Here is a 17,382-nt window from a genome sequence, read left to right as displayed (position 1 = left end):
TATCAACAGCTTCCCTGGTATTCAAACTACCCAAGGAGTAGTATAAAATAAGGAAAACAGTGTCTTGACTGCTTGAGAGAATTCACAGCAATCTGTGTCATTATTCAGTACTAGTGACTTCTAGATTGAAGTGTCTGGTTATTCATCTTTCAGTTGCCTACAGATGTTAAGTGAACATCTACGGAAGATTTAAATATTCCCAATTGGTATTGGAATGGGTATCGGGTAAGATGAAACCAAAAAAGTACAGAAATAAACCCATCACCAGCACTAGAGACACTGTCAGGTCAGGTCCACATTATGAGAGGAAATCCTACCAGCTTTTTGGAATAGTTTCTATTCTGGAAATTGTCCCTATCTCAACCTATGCTTATTCAACACACTCGGGAATTTCACAGAATTGGTGCAAAGGATGTCATCAAAGAAAAGTTAAGAGCAGAAAAAGGGGGGCTAGTTGTGCAGCAAAAGCGAAGAACTAATGGATAGGTTGTAGACTCCATTGGCATTCATTCGGTGCCAAGAGATCCAAAGAACAATCCAGTCCCCCAGAACATTGTGGAGGACTCCCACAGTACACTGGCACGGATAGGCTATAATCCAAAGTATCAACTATTAGAAAATATTGATGTTTGTTCACATATGCTGCTGACTCGAAAGTCCTCTGTCCACCTTCCAGGGATGGTTAGATTTGGATGTGTGATTCATGGCTCAGTCTTCCCTTTTGTTGAACACTGTGGTCCAGTACAGGAGGTCTGTGGTAGTTGCAGAGCATGTATGAACTGTCTTTCCCATTATGTGTTTGTCTCTATTTGCCATTATTTGTTTAAAAATAATCCAGTCATTTGGAAATAGTACTGTGGCTAATGAAGCCAGTATCTTAGGTCTGACACCATGCTAAGTGCTAGGGATACAAAGAAAGCCCCCCCCCAAAAAAAGTCCCTACTCTCAAAGAGTTTACAGTCTAATGGAAGACACAACATGCAAACGACTAGATACAAGCAACGTAAATCTTGACTTGTGCATAAATTGGATTTGTGAGGCAAAGTTGCACAAAGTTGTCAGTCTCATTCTTTCTTCTAGAGTCATCAAAGTCCAGTGGCAGGACAAAAGTCAGGACTAGCAATGGCCCAGGATGCAATGGATGACCTTGGCATCTTTCATGTCTGACCAAGCTCTTAGCCCTCCACAGTGCCTGCTTGAGCTGCCTTCATGGAAGTTGTAAGAAATTGTTCTCAGATGCCCATTCAACCAGAGGAAGACACCCCTCCTAACTCACCAATGGGTTTGAGGTCTGTTGGTTACCCTCAACCTGGTATAGTGTATCTGCAGACAGTTTACTGGAGTATGGCTGCTGTGCAGGCTATAGCTTCTTGGAACCACAGGTGAGAGTTGGGTGACAGGTGCACACCAAAGGTGAATAAGCAACCCTGAAAAGGGTTCAGCAAGGCCTCACACCAGAGGTGCTAGTCCTCCCTGAACACTGAAGCCAGGGAAGATAGAAAGTGGAGATGAGGGAGAGGGTCCCAGGAAAGGAATGACATTGCTGATGCCACGCCTTCCTATTCTAAACAGGACTGAAAATCCCAGAGTAGACCTTGTTATCCTTTCTACATCTTGTATTGATGGAATCTGTTCTCTGCTCAGTTGCTTCCATTTTACAAGGACTTGTCCCTAGTATTCTGTTAACTCAACATTTTAAACTTCACATTGTGAGCCAGTAAAAATGCTGTTAGCAGATGGAGTGGGCAGCTAGGTGGTACTGTGGATAACAGTGCTGGGCCTGAAGTGAGGAAAACTCATTTTCAGGAGTTCAAATCTGGCCTCAGATACTAGCTGTATGACCCTGGGCAAGTCACTTAACTCTGTTTGCCTCAGTTTCCTCATCTGTAAAATGAGCTAGAGAAGAAAATGGCAAACCATTCGAGTATCTTTGCCAAGAAAAACCCAAATGGTGTCAAAGTCAGACACGGCTGAAAAATGACTGAACAACAATAGTATAACCCAGGAAAGCAGTTGGTGACTCCCACATTAGGGGTACTGACTATGTTAAAGCACTTTGTATTCCTCCATTTTCTTGCTTGACTCTCTGACTGAGCTCAAGAAGACTTTCTGAATTTCAAAGCTCCATAGGTGTGGTTTTAAAATTCAGGATGGATACTGAGAAGCCCGGTTGTGCAACTACAGGCCTGTCAAAGCTCGTTTTTCCATTCTTTAAGCAAAACAATTTTGTAGAGCAGCACAATCAGTTTTACTGTTGTCTGAGAGAGCTGGTTCTATAGCCCTTATTGACAGGCTGCTCCATGCTTTTCAGAGAGCTACAATTTTTTTACCCTGAGCAATACTCATAACCCTCACTACATATTGGATAAAAGGCATGAGGCTAGAAAAGTCTAATCAGAAGGCAGGGTACATGTTGGTTAGTGGGAACTAAATTTGAAAAGATAGGGTAGAGGTAGGGAAGAAAAGGAGGGGAGAAATGGGAAGTGTTGGAAGGTAGAAAACTTAATGGGGTGTCTATCAAATTGGGGAATAATGGAACAAATTGTGGTATAATACTTGAATACCATTGTACCATTAAAAATGCAAGAGGGGCAGCTAGATGGCGCAGTGGATAATCACCGGCCCTGGATTCAGGAGTACCTGAGTTCAAATCCGGCCTCAGACACTTACTAGCTGTGTGACTCTGGGCAAGTCACTTAACCCCAATTGCCTCACCAAAATAAAATAAAATAAAATAAAATAACACAAAAATGCAAGAGATGATTTCAGAGAGTCCTATACGGTATGAATGATGCAGAATGAAGTAAGCAGAAACAATTTATGCAAGGATATTATAAAGAAAAATAACTTGAAAGATGAAAAAACTCTCACTTTAATAACCAGCTGTCTCCAGAGGACCTATGAGAAAACACTACTCACCTCCTGACAGAGAAAGTGACATACTTGGATGTGGTAGAGGGGTAGCAATAGTGATGCAAAAAAAAAAAAAAAAGGCCACCAAAATATTTTTCTAGATGCATAGAAGTATACAAAAGGAAACACAGAGAAGCAAGATAGTTTTGAAATTAAAATGTAGAATTTGCAATATACTTTCCTTTTTCAAAAATCAAGTGGTAAAAATTCATGGGTGGAGCTAAGATGGCAGAGTAGAGAAGTACTCAGCTGAGCTGTCCCAACATTCCCCTCCAAATAACTTTAAATAATGCCCCAAATCAAAGTCTGGAGTGCCAGAGACAACATAAGGTAAGAGTGAGACATTCTTCCAGCTCAAGACAATTTAGAAGGTCAAAAAGAGTAATCTGTGACATGGGGATGGAGGCTGATCTAGAGCCCATGTGGATGAAATACCAGTGGTGGGACTAGGTAATAGTAAGAGAAGTAGCAGTTTTGGGAGCTCTCAAGCCAGAAATAGTAAGGAGGACCTGGCAACTGATCAGAAAGAGATTAGAAGGTAATCCCTATGCTAACACTGGATACAGGACCAGATGCTGACTGGCAAGTCCTGGGGTTCAAGGGTGGAGAGGAGCACTTTTGGTAGAGGGAGCAGAAGCCCTGAGGGGCAATATCACTCCTAGTCCCAAGGGATCAGGAACCCTAAGAAATAGTATTATTTCCAGTTTCAAGGAAGGAGAGGCCATGAGGATCAGTATCATTTGCAATCTCAAAGGATCAGGGGCTTTTCCTGGGTAATGATTGGAGTGAAGACCAAAAAAGCAGTCACCACACCTCTCCCCAGATCCACATTGGCAGCATGGAAAACCCCCAAAGCCCCAAAACTAGCTCTAAAAACTATACTGCAGGGGCAGCTAGGTGGTGCAGTGGATAGAGCACCGGCCTTGGATTCAGGAGGACCTGAGTTCAAATTCAGCCTCAGACACTTGACACTAGCTGTGTGACCCTGGGCAAGTCACAACCCCCATTGCCCTGCAAAAAAAAAAAAAAAAAACTATACTGCAAAAACGCCTGAATCAGTTGTTTTGTTGCAGGATCAGTGCTGTGCCCTGAGCTGAGTGGGTTCATCTCTCTGGTGTCCATGGAGACTCTTCAGAATTGCGTTGGTAATTCCCCTGGACATCTAGTGAGGGTTTTCCTGTCTTCCCTCCTGAGCAGTCGCCACCTCGCTCCCTGGTCATCGGCAGCAGCATTGCAGCTGGTTTTTGTGTCATTGGCACATTTTCTTTCTACAGTGGAATTTCCAGACTTGGGAAAGCATTGTTCTGAAAAAACTTGCAAGCAGCTGAATTTTCTTCCATTAAACTGTGATGCAGGTGACAAAGTCTTTTGTAAAGATCACATTCAGTTCGAGTAGCATAAATGCAGTGCTGCATACAAAAAGGATGTGCAGGCTCCAGTATGTCCACTTTGTCATGTCCCAGTTCCAGTAGGAAGAGGAGAAACTGTAGATGTTGTGGTTGGACAACATATGGATAAAGACTCTAAATATAATCCAACTCAGGAGAAAAAGATGTTTGTACAATGCAAGAAGGAAATGTTCAAGCTGCTTTGAGACCAGTGTAATGACAACTTCTGTATTAAGCGCAGACATCCTTTGGATCATAACTGCAAATATAGTGGCCATCTTATCTCCAAAGCAGGGTGTGCACCTATAATGAGAACTTCTAAATCATCTGGAGCATCAAGCCAATTATCTTCCAGTTGGCTAGCTCAGTAATTAAGAGGGAAACAGGGGTAGCTAGGTGGTGCAGTGGATAGAGCACCAGCCCTGGATTTAGGAGGACCTGAGTTCAAATTTGGCCTCAGACACTTAACACTTACTAGCTATGTGACCCTGGGCAAGTCACTTAACCCCAATTGCCTCACTAAAAAAAAAAAAAAGAGGGAAACAAAAGAGTTGATCATTTGACATTCTGGTCTCTAACCTGGCAATGAATGATTCTGTGCATTTTTAGGTAATTTAAAGTACTGTGGGCCTTTTCACAAAACCTAAATTATTTATTACATTTTGTTACCGTTTATCTGAAAACATTTTCTTACATTTCTCAGGGATAACTGTAAAACTTTTCATTATAATTTTGTTTTAAATAAGACTTATCTTGGACATATGATCAGCTTCATCAATTCCATTTAGTTAGAAACAAAAGTGGTGTCTTTAAAATTATAACTTTGTACATTTATACATTTTAATTGTAATTTTAATTTATAACTTGAACTATAATTTGATTATAACTTAAATTTAAAGTTGCAATAGGATGCCATAAATAGCTAATTGTTTCTGGTGCCTTTGTGACTTAAAGTCTGTTCTTGAGCTGAGGTATTAAGAACTCTTTGTATACTTAGATGTTTTTGAATAAAGTGGCCAAATTTTGGTCCCTTATTGTTCCTGTTAATTGAGGAAAGATTTGATCATTAACATGTGTATAAAGTATCATCTGCCTTTGTTTTTCTAAAGCTTGACTTAGAAAAGTTCCCCTCCTCCCTCCAAAACAATTTAGTAAAGAAATTTTTGACAGACTATTTAGATATGGAGCCATTCCTTAAGAAAAATAAACCAAAAATATATTTTTTAAAAAAGGTCTGAATCTTGAGATGTGTCCCCCAACTCCCCACACCAGGAATAGAACCCAACATTAACATAGAGTTCCAAATCAAGAAATACACTAGAAAAATGAGCAAACAAAAAAGAAAGGAAAAGAAGAGACACTGACCATAAAAAGCTACTATGGTATAAGGAAGATCAAGACACAAACTCAGCAGACAATAAAGTTGTTTTTTGGTTTTGGGGTAGGTTTTTTTTTTTGCGGGGTGGGGGGGGGGTCCTACAAGCAAAGCCTCAAAGAAAAATGTGAATTTGACAGAAGTCTAATAATTCCTGCAAGAGCTAAAACATGCTTTTCAAAATCAAATAAAGGTGGTAGGGGGAAAATTAGATAAAGAAACACAAGTAAAGGAAGAAAACTATGAAAAGACAACAGCTTGTTAAAAGAGGCATGAAAAATAGAAAATAACACCTTAAGCTCTCAGGCCACAATAAGGAGGTCAAATAACTGGTCAGAAGATGATTATAGGAATCCTTTGCTGGCACTGAAGGCATGACTCTGTTGCATTGCTCATACCCACAGTTCTGGGTCTCAGTCTCAGAGTAAAGAGGAGTACTAGCACACCAGAGCCTGCAACCACAGGGGAGCTGGAAACCTGGTCACAATTCCAGGGTGAAAAAAAGAGTGCTTGTGTTTACAAGGAGAATGAGGAGAATAGTAAGCACACCTCTCCCTGGATCATACCACCTTGGAAGAACCAAAAGATTAACAATCCCCAGAATTATCTCTGAAAATAACTGCACAGTGCGCTCTCCACTGTGAAAGCAAAGCCTCACTTTAGCATAGCATTAGAGGTCCAGAAATAGGCTGGAAAAACAAGAAAACAGTAGAAAAAGATCCTGACTATAGAAAGTTACTAAGGTGACATGGAAGATCAAAACACAAACTCAGAAGACAACAAAGTCAAAACTCCTATATCTAAAGACTCAAAGAAAAATATGAATTGGTCTCAGACCATGGAAGAGCTCAAAAAGGATTAAAAATCAAGTAAGAGAGGTAGAGGAAAAGACTGGAAAAGAAATGATTGACAAGAAAATCATGAAAAAAAGTCAACTTGGTAAAGGAGGCATAAATATTGAAGAAAATATAACACCTTAAAAAAATAGGTCAAATGATAAAAGATATAAAAGAACTCCTTAAAAAGCAGACTTGGACAAATGGAAAAAGAGGCACAAAAATTCACTGAAGAAAAGAACTCCTTAACATTGTACACAGTAACAGCAACATTGTGTGATGATCAACTGTGATAGACTTAGCTCTTCTCAGCAATACAATGACCCAAGACAATTCCGAAGGACTCATCATGGAAAATGCTCTCCCTATCTAGAAAAAAGCTGTGGAATCTGAATACAGATGGAACCATACTGTTTCTACTTTTTTTTTTCTTGAGGTTTTCCCCTTTTGTTCTGATTCTTCTTTCACAACATGACTAATGCAGAACTATGTTTAATGTGATTGTATATATATATATATAGCCTATATCAGATTGTTGGGCAGGGGAGAGGGAGGGAGAAAAATTTGGAACTCAAAATCTTATAAAAACAAATGTTGAAAAGAAAAGAACTGCTTTAAAAGTAGAATCGGCCAAATGGAAAAGAAGGTACAAAAGCTTACTCAAGAAAATAATTCCGTAAAAATCAGAATTGGGCAACTGGAAGCTAATGACTCCATAAGACATCAAGAAACAATAAAACAGGGGGCAGCTAGGTAGCACAGTGGATAGATCACCAGCCCTGGATTCAGGAGGACCTGAGTTCAAATTCAGCCTCAGACACTTGACACTTACTAGCTGTGTGACCCTGGGCAAGTCACTTAACCCTCATTGCCCCACAAAAACAAATAAATAAATAAAAATAATGAGAGTCCTATTAAAGCAAGATTTTTTTTAAAGAAAGAAACAATAAAACAAAATCAAAAGAATGAAAAAAATAGAAGAAAATGTGAAATAGCTCATTAGAAAAACAACTGACCTGGAAAACTGATCAAGGAGAGAAAAATTAAAAACTATTAGACTACCTGAAAATTATGATCAAAAAAAGAGTCTGGGTTGACCTTAAAAAAAGTCAGCCAGGTTCTCTCAGCAGGGAGGCAACTATATGCTGTTTATAAAAAACACACTTGAAATAGAGAGACACACACACGATTAAAATAAGGGGCTGTAGCTAAACCTCTTATGCTTCAGCTAAAGTAAAAAAAGGTGGGGGTAGCAATCACAGTCTCAGGCAAAGCAAAAGCAAATATAGATCTAATTGAAAGAGCTAAGCAGGGAAACTACATCTTGCTAAAAGGAAAAGCAAAATACAAATGCTCTCTGAAGAAAATAATTGCTTAAGAATTAGGACTGAGCAAATGGAAGCTAATGACTTTATATGAAATCAAGACACAATAAAGCAAACCCAAAAGAACGAAATAATAGAAGTATAAGAAATTAACTGTGATTTGGGGTTTCCATCACCCACCTTTGCTTCATTATGGTCAGACTGAAAAGTTGTAATCTTGAAAAAGCCTAAGAGAAGATGGGTGTATACTTGAAGAGGTTATAGAAAAGAACAACTAAGTATCTAAGCCTCCTTTAGCAGTTACCCTATGCCCACATGGGCCTGGCCAAATTATAATGGGGACAGCCCAGAGGGTATGTTGAACCAATTGGAGACTCAGCATGGCTAAGGACCTCCCCTTCCTGTGGGAGAGGCAAAAAGGGGGAGAGGAGCTGTGTGAAAGAGCTTCGGAGCAAACCTGGGAGAGAGACTGCACAGCTGACTCTCATTGAAAAATTACAGACTCCAAATGGTGGTGAGTGGAAGCTCTTTGAGCTAGCTGAGCAGCAGCAAGCAAGTTTGGGTTTGAGTCTGTCTTTGCAAGAGTCAGGGAGCTTATTTGTTTTTTCTTCCCCTATTCCCTTGTCCCTGGCTTTATTAACTTTACCTTTGTTGTAAATTTTGTTCCCATTAATAAAACCTGGTTTGTTTGTGGGAAAGAGGCTGTTAATCTCCTTTCTTATTAGTCTGGGAGAAATAACCAAAAAAGGCAGTTTGGAAGGGAGGAAACTTTGGACCTAGAGGTCTCTCATTATTTTCTGAACCCCAATATTATGGTGTCACCCAATTAAAATTTGGCCCTTACAGATTGGCAACCAAAGCAGTATTTAAGTGAAAATTTCTATCTTAAATCACTTAAATCAAAAAGAGAAAGAGTTGATCAATGAACTGGGCATACAACTAAAAAAACTAGGAAAAGAACAAATTTTAAATCCCCAATTAAATACCAAAATGGAAATTCTGAAAATCAAAGGAGAGATTAATAAAGTTGAAAGTTAAAAAGCCATTGAATAAATAAAACTACCATCTGGTTTTAAGAAAAAAATCAATAAAACAGATAAATTATGGATTAATTTGATTAACAAAAAAGGAAGAAAACCAAATTAATAGTACCAAAATTAAAAGGGTAAATGCACCCCCAATGAAGATGAAATTAAAGCAATCATTAGCAGTTATTTTACCCAATTATATGCCATTAAAACTAACACTGCATGAATTAATAGAAGAGGAAACAGAAGATTTAAATAACCCTATCTTAGAAACTAAGAAATTGAACAAGCCATCAATGAGCTCCCTAAGAAAAAATCCCCAGGGCCAAGATGTTAAGGAAGGTGGTCTAGCTGTTCCATATTTCAAACTATATTACAAAGTGGTAATCTTCAAAACAATCTGGTACTGGCTAAGAAATAGAACAGTGTATCAGAGAATAGATTAGTAAATGACCATAGTAATCTAGTTTTGGATAAACCCCCAAATCTAAGCTTTTGGGGTGAGAACTCAATATTTGACAAAAATTGCTAAGAAAACTGGAAAGCAGTTTAGCAGAAACTAGATAAAAACCCATGCCAAGGTAAGGTCAAAATGGACAAATGATTTAGACATAAAGGGTGATATGATAAATAAATTAGGGAAGGATGGAACAATGTTCATGTCAGATCTATGGATAAAAGAAGAGTTTATGTCCCAGTGAACTAGCTAGCATGGTCCTCTATTGAAAAAGAATGTTAAAGTGTACTGTTTTGAAGGTATGATTCTATGAGATCATCGTTGTAAGGAATTCCTGATGAGTGAATTACTTTTTCCAATGCAGATTGGCAAATGTTCTACAGCTAGTCTTCAGGAGTTGCCAGATGCAACAAAAGGTTAAGAGACTTCTCCAGGGCCACACAGCCAGGTAATGTGTCATATTTGGCACTTGAACCCAGATCTTCTGAACTCTAAGGCTAGTCCTCTACCTGATGCTGCTCTTTGGTTTACTACTTTCATATAATACTGATTGAACTTCTGAAACTTATTTTCAAAGAAAATCATAAAAAAAATTTTAATGTGGGGCAGCTAGGTGGCACAGTGGATAAAGCACCAGACCTGGATTCAGGAGGACCTGAGTTCAAATCCGGGCTCAGACACTAGACACTTACTAGCTGTGTGACCCTAGGCAAGTCACTTAACCCTCATTGCCCACCCCCCCCAAATAAAAATAAATAAATAAATTTTAATGTACAATTATTTATTAAAACACCAGCTTAGGGACGCCAGGGTAGTGTGCTCAGGCTGAGCTGGGCAGGGAACGGGGCCTGGGGGTGGGTGTGTGCGCCATGGCGGAGTCGCAGCAGCTGCGGGTGCAGGAGGCGGTGGACACCATGGTGAAGGAGCTGGAGCGGGAGAATATCCGCAAGATGCCGGGTACCATGTTCCGATGCAGTGCCAGCTGCTGTGAGGATACCCAGGCCTCCATGCAGCAGGTTCATCAGTGCATTGAGCGCTGCCATGCACCATTGGCCCAAGCACAGGCCCTTGTGACCAGCGAACTGGAAAAATTCCAGGACCGTCTGGCTCGATGCACCATGCACTGCAATGACAAAGCCAGAGACCTGATGGATGCTGGGAGCAAGGAACAGCAAGTGAAGAGGCAGCTGGAGTCCTGTGTGACCAAATGTGTTGATGACCACACGCACCTCATCCCCACCATGACCAAGAAGATGAAGGATTCTCTGGCATCTATTGCAAAATAGAGTCGTTGTCAGTAGTCATCAGGGTGGGAGAATGGGTCTGCTTTTAATAATGTATGGAAACTTTTACCTTTCAGTGAAAATTTAAGAATGAAGAAATGGAGGCTGTAGCAAGTTTAAGAAAATCTTTATGGGAATTTGGCATCTGCCTCTGGACTCTGTTGGTTCCATTCTATGTTTTAGCCCATAGGTGAAGAAATGAAAGAAACTGGTTCTCAGGTCTGGATTGGAGGTAGTGTGTGAGGCTAATAGTACCCAGCCCTGTCCTGTCAGTGAAGATGCCCCCTGTTTTGTCTGTTGGAGCCCTTGATGGCTTTCAGCTGGTTCACAGGTATTCCGTTCCTGAATGCTGGAATAGCCCCTTGCATTGGTGGGAGTCAGCAGTTCCCCCCAACCTACCTCCCATCTGGTATGAAGCTCTGCGGCAGCTGTCCACTTTTGTTTGGTGCCAACTTCACGTCCACCTGATTCAGCCATTTCCCATATACCATAAAGCAGCAGCCATAAGTTCACTACTGACTGGAAAAGAGAAACACGGCTGTGCTTTTCTCCCCAGCACAAGAACCTGGCATTCAGAGGGCAGTTTGGGGAAGGAGGGTTACTTGAGTTAGAACACTGAGCAGCTCCTGGGTGGTCTTTCCTTTGATGAGGACAGTGCTCAGGACAGCTTTCAGCTGGGACACCAAGCAAGAACCTAAGAGGGAAATCTCCCACCAAGCATGTGAAGCTGGTTCCTTTACCTTAGCTTCTCTGGCACTGCTGCTCAGGTTACCTTTTCTTCCTCTTCTGGAAGGTACTACAGGGGCAACACTTCAGTTAAAGTGTTCTTTTGAGAATAATCATTTTTAGGTAAGGCCAAGGAAAGCCTCTTTTCTTGCAGAGCAATCTTAAGTCTCTTGCTTAAGGGAATGGTAGATGACTGGTTTGGGGAAAATTTCCCCAAAGGACAAAAATATGTGATACCTGACCCTGGTCCTGCTGATTTGCCCTCTTCAACAGAAGCAAGTTAAGAGGAGCCTCTGAGAACAGGAAAGGGTAGGAACACAACTTAAACTTCTGGGGCATAAGCAGATTGCAAGGCAGAACTTTTTTCTACCCCAGAGTACAGGAGGCAGCTGACACCAATTACCCAGTTAACACTGTCAGTTAAAACTCATGTCAGTACCAGGCATTATGTTGGAAAACATCTTGTTTTATTTACACCAACTTCTTACTGAATGCAGTTAATATAGCCTTCCTGTTCAGTTTCAAGGCTGTGTCATATTTTCCTAGTGGTTTGATTAAAAAACAGTAAATACAAAAAAAAAAAATACCACCAGCTTAAATAATTCTTTTATCAACTCCAAAAGCTAGAGAACAGGCCGAGACAATGGAGCTAAAAACTTTTTACATAATTATACAAAAAAACCCACAATAATGAGTTTTCTTTTTCTTTTTTTTAAATAATGAGTTTTCAAAGAAACTACCATCGTTCCTACTTGGTTCAGTATGTTATAAAATTAACAGTTCATTTTCCAACTCCATCCTGCAGGGAAACATCGGAATTTGGCAAGAAGCATAGCAGGTGGAGGTCTATGGTTTCGAGTAACAAAGCCTGGCTTCTATCTGCCTTTCTTCATCTTGGCTATCTTCTCTTTGCGTTTTTTCACATGCTTGGGGACTTTGTTTTTTCTCTTTTCTCTCTGGGCCTCCTTGACCATCTTCTTTCTTTCCTGTAAAAGTCATTTAAAACTGGTTACAAAGCAGTTTTACTAAGAAAAATATTTATTAAAGACTTACAAATTATATCCCTCTAACTTGTACCTCCTCACAAAAACTCAAAGTTGCAAAACAATAAAATATATTTTTCATTTTGGTAACATTTATTATTAGCAAGTCGAGGCATCTCAAACAAATGTATCCCATAGTTTACAATGTCCATTAGCTCCCTTTAAGCAATGCTCAGGCACATCCTGACAGAAGAGAAATCTATGAATAATACCAATCCCAAAAGCAAAGCCCACATTTATGCAACGGAACAAGAATAAAATCTACTTGTCAAAGAGTTTCAATTTAATTCAACAAACATTTATTAAATCACCCATAATAATTTCTCAGAACTCCATACTGGGTGATAGAAGAGGCCATTCTCCTAGAGCTTGCAGTCTAAAGGGCTAATACACAAACATAAAGATATAGCACAATATTCCATGACCAGTGAAACAAGAGTACCATGTGTTATCTAAGAGGGGAAAAAAGCAATTTGTTTTCACAAACTCATCACAGAGCCTGAATGACAAATCATGTCACAGTCCATCAAGGCAGGACAAGTGCTATTACATTTTACAGATGGGGAAACTGAAGCACAGGGAAATGACAAGGCTCGTCCAAGATCTTATAGCTGCTAAGTATTAGGGCCAGGGTTTGTATTCAGGTTTCCTGACTGCAAGTCATTTACTTTTTCCTTTACACCATACGGCCTTAACCTGAACAAGTTGCTCAAGCCATCAATCAAATTTCAGACTTGTATAGAGAAGCCACAATTTTTCTAACCTTTTTGTCCATTTCAGGGTCAGCAGGATGTTTCCTGAGATGGGGCTGATCTCCATGCCCTTCAGAATCAGGGTCATCAGAACTACTAGAATCATCTGAATCAGAATCCACCTCCTCCTTGCTTTGCTTTTCTAGGAGTGCAGGAACCTGAACAGGATCATAGAATCAAGTTATTCTTTTTTTTTCTTGTCAGGGCAATGAGGGTTAAGTGACTTGCCCAGGGTCACACAGCTAGTAAGCATTAAGTGTCTGAGGCCAGATTTGAACTCAGGTCCTCCTGAATCCAGGGCCGGTGCTCTATCCACTGCGCCAACTAGCTGCCCCGAATCAAGTTATTCTAAGCTAAATTATCCCATGTTTACATCAGAGATGTGTTGGTTCAGAAGAAACTTCAGAATTTAAAACAAACAAATTTACTCTGAAAATTTGGCCTCCTCTGCCTTTGTTTCAATCCTGAAAACATGAAATCTGGAATGAAACTTAGAAGGAACCCATTAGAGTCAGGTTCAAGGACACGTGTGATAAAAGTGAGAAGACAAACCATCAAAAACTGTCAGAAAAATCAATGAGGTGATTACTAGCTTTTTCTAGCAATACTTACAAATTACTGCTAGGAACTCTAAATATCTGTAGCATTAGTATTAGAAGATACTAATCCAGACCATCTGAGGACTCCTCAGGATTATCGGTGGTCACTAAGACATCCTTGGACAGTAACCATCCTTGGGTGAAGGTTGCAAATGCAGCCATGCTTCAGAAATATCAAAGGATAAAGAAACCACCCTCAAATTCTGAGGAAGGCTAAGGCATGTCTCCAAAGAGCAGACAGTAATAGTCAGAAAATTTATATTTCTTGTGAAAACAATTCTACAGATATTTGGGGTTCACAAAAAGGCAATATCAAAATCAAACCCTTTTAAAAAAAAAGAAACTGGATTCATTACATGAGGAAGTTTTACATTGTCGCTAATATTTCCTTTTGCTTCTTAATGCTTACAAGAAAAACTATCAAGGCACTTTCTGACCATGAAAGAACTGATTTGCAAAACACCTCAGCAGTTTCTCCCATCACAGCAACAAAACCTAACACGCTTTGGAATGCAAAGCCCATCTAGCCTAGAGAGTCAGCTCTTTGCGACTTCAGAATGCAGCACCCCAGAATTTTTCATTCACCTTTTCCCACAATGAAAAAGAAAAAACAGCAACACCCTGCTAGATTTCCAGGAAGGAAATTCTGCAATGTCCATGGTAAGCTTCTAATTAAGGAGATAAAAGGACATCTGGACTTCCTTTACTCTGGGCTAAAATACACTTATTAGAATTACTTAATCCCAGCCCTCCTAAAGAGCAAAGCCAAGCCAAGAGCTGTTTTCCATGGGAAGGATGAGAAGCTCCCCCTGAGCAATACTGAACCACCCATAGCCAATGAGCTCACTCCCCCAGGCAAGCTCACACCTGTCCACACTGGCACATGTGTCCTGGTTTGAGTCTACAGACTTCAACAATCTTTTACATGAACAAACTTTAAAATCTGCAACAAAACCATCAATAAGGCAATACCTCAAGGATGCAGAGCAGGTTCCTTTCACTGATGTAGACCCTTAAACACTCTAAGCTTTGGCAGATAGTCTTGCTAAGTTGTCATGGCTAAAAAAATGCACCATCCTGTAACAACCTTCTAGTGAGGGATGAGCCTTTCCAACTTGGTTAGTCTCACCAGTTTGTCATCTGCTGGTTTAGTCTTTGAGAACCAAATGTCTGCACCCCTTCCCCCCAAGGCCCAACTTGCTAAGAAAAGGCATCAAAAGAGGACTTTGCTGGAAAAACAAACTTATAACTGCCACAACTAATTCCATTTCACAGAAAAGGAAACAGAGGCACAAAAAGTAAATGCCTCACCAAACAATTCAGGGAAAGAGAAAATACAAAATCAGAAAGACCTTCCCTTCAGTTCTAGGAGTCTTAATACAAGAAAAGAGGAACAGATATTTTTGGCTGCCTTTCCTAAAAGGCCTGGAGACTTAGAAAGTATTTATAGTTTTAAATTTCCCCTGCAGTGGAGTTTCTCAATTACTATAATGACTAATTCTAATCACACAACTGCATAGTGTTTTATATATTTCAAAGGACTTTCAGATATATAAATAGCAGTATATATTCTTACCTTCTGAACTCCTGACAAGTCTTTCTTCAAACCTGTCACAGTCTGATACAGAATCTGGCACAAGGGGAAAAAAAAAGCAATGGAAATTCAATGTGGAAAAAGCTAAGATAAAGCAATAGAAGCATAAAAACAGCTGTTTATCTCCTCCAAAGCATTATCTAAACCAGTGGCGTCAAACTCAAATAGAAATGGGGGTCACTATACCTTACATAAGGATCCTCATAGGCTACATATTGACTAAGAAAACCACATACTACTAACATTATGTTCTACTGTATTTTTAGTTATTTTGTTAATAGTTCCCAATTACATTTTAATCCATTTGGGGAAGCTGCTCCATGGGTTTGGCACTTCTGCTCAAACCACGGAAGTAAAAATATTTATTTGTCCCAATGAATAAACCTACCCTACCTACTTCTTTCAAATCAACCAACCAATAAGTTTTTATGGAGTACGTATGTGAAAGATATCATGAGTTATACTAAGAAGTAGTAAAGATATGTTAAACAATGACTTGAATGTAGGCAGAGACAAAATACCTCTCAAATTCCCAAATAACCTAAATTTGAGAGGAATAGCAAATGCATTGAATGCAAGAATCTAAATCGAAAAGAACCTAAACAATCCAGAGTAGTTAGCAAAAGCTAAGATGAAATTTAATAGTGTCAAGTATAAAGTTCTACCCTTAGGTAAGAGGATAAAAAAACTAGAAAAGTACAGGATTTGAAAATTATGGCTAGAAAGCATTTCATATTAAAAAGACCTATGTGTTTTAGGAGACTGCAGGCCCCATAGGAATTAACAACAAAGTAGCAGCCAAAATATAACAGCAGCGTCCTAAGCAGGGGAGGTGATTCATGGTCCTACCATATTCTTTCCTGGCTGGATCATTTTTTAAAAATCATGCCCAGTTTTGGTGTCATATTTTATAAAAAGACAAGCAACCAGGAAAGGGAAATCCAAACGGCAAAGGGATTAAAAATCCCACCACAAGAAGAGCTGAAAGAATTGAAAAAAAAAAAAAAAGACTTGAGGAAGAAATAACAATTCATCAAAACATTTGAAAGGTGATGTGAATAAGGAATTAGATTTATCCCTGGAAGGTGAAACTAGACCAATTGGTGGAAACTACAGGGAGGCAGCTTCTGGCTCAACATAAGGAAACATTTCTTAATTAGGATTATGTAAATATGATGCCTAGAGGGTAACAGAAGGCTTCAAAAAGAAGTTTAATGACTATTTGTCAGGGATGTTGTAGAAGGGATTCATGATTCAGGGAGAGGATGGCCTGAATGAACTAGAGTTCCTCCTTCTATAATAATCTCTGCCCCTCAAGGAATTCACAATAGTTGAGTATACAAGACTAATATGCACAGAAATAGGATGATCAAGGTATATAACAACATATAATTAAATATTAAATTATGGCTTAACCTTACTGCTCTTTCCCCGGTCCAGATTCACCTTAAATTCAAATCAATGAGCTTTTTTTCATTCATCATGCAAAATATTTATCAATCACTTACTGTGTCCTAAGAACATGGAGAAGGAAGGCCCACAAAGCAATAAGAAGACAATGTAATGCTGTTTTCCCTTATGAAACTTGTAAATGGAAGAGAAGAGGTAAGCAAGAACAGATGGATTTACCAGACACAGTAAAAGAGAATTAGAGAAAGGTTTCACTGTTATAGATTTTATAGAGGTCAGACTACCTTCTCCCTATCTACTAAGGCATGTTGTACATGTCTTACTATAACAAAAAGTTTATAATGTAAATGTTAAACTTGACCCCAATATCAATGTTATACTATAGTCCTAGAATTTTAAGACCCCATCCTGTGAGCTCCCATCCTGCCTACTTACATTATCCTGCTGAACATTCAAGGCCATGTCTTCCTCCTTCATCTTCATCATCACATCCACATCTCTCTCATAATTTTTAACTTCATTCAAGGTTCTAGGAATATAAGCTCGTTTAAATACCTGTTCACAATAAAAGGGAAAACAAAACCATGAATGTTATTTACCATGGAGTGATCATAATTATAAAACCTAGAACCCTTGCTCAATTAACTATACTA

The 17,382-nt window shown here is 39.4% G+C and overlaps 2 protein-coding genes across 2 annotated transcripts in view; one reads left to right on the top strand and one right to left on the bottom strand.

Annotated features, from left to right (window-relative positions):
* Positions 1 to 10,191: 10,191 nt before the first annotated feature.
* Positions 10,192 to 11,203, top strand: LOC122742112 (protein FAM136A-like). Its single transcript, XM_043986142.1, has one exon. The coding sequence runs from the start codon at positions 10,192 to 10,194 to the stop codon at positions 10,606 to 10,608; it is 417 nt and encodes a 138-aa protein (XP_043842077.1). The 3' UTR covers positions 10,609 to 11,203.
* A 326-nt stretch (positions 11,204 to 11,529) lies between these two features.
* Positions 11,530 to 17,382, bottom strand: part of RIOK1 (RIO kinase 1) — a 36,203-nt gene continuing 30,350 nt past the window's right edge. The window contains exons 14-17 of the mRNA XM_043986165.1: positions 17,165 to 17,284; positions 15,302 to 15,355; positions 13,138 to 13,284; positions 11,530 to 12,317 (exon numbers count right to left, since the gene is read on the bottom strand). Of these exons, the coding sequence (XP_043842100.1) occupies positions 12,207 to 12,317; positions 13,138 to 13,284; positions 15,302 to 15,355; positions 17,165 to 17,284 (432 nt within the window). The 3' untranslated portion in view covers positions 11,530 to 12,206. The remainder of the gene's footprint in view (positions 12,318 to 13,137; positions 13,285 to 15,301; positions 15,356 to 17,164; positions 17,285 to 17,382) is intronic.

Source organism: Dromiciops gliroides, chromosome 1 (genome assembly GCF_019393635.1).
Source record: "Dromiciops gliroides isolate mDroGli1 chromosome 1, mDroGli1.pri, whole genome shotgun sequence".
Lineage (NCBI taxonomy): Eukaryota > Metazoa > Chordata > Mammalia > Microbiotheria > Microbiotheriidae > Dromiciops > Dromiciops gliroides.
The sequence above is the reverse complement of the archived record's forward strand: the minus strand, read 5'-3'. Positions and strand labels throughout refer to the sequence as shown.

Bases quoted from the DNA above. Each gene is read 5' to 3' on its own strand.
- LOC122742112 (XM_043986142.1), top strand. From the start codon at position 10,192: ATGGCGGAGTCGCAGCAGCTGCGGGTGCAGGAGGCGGTGGACACCATG.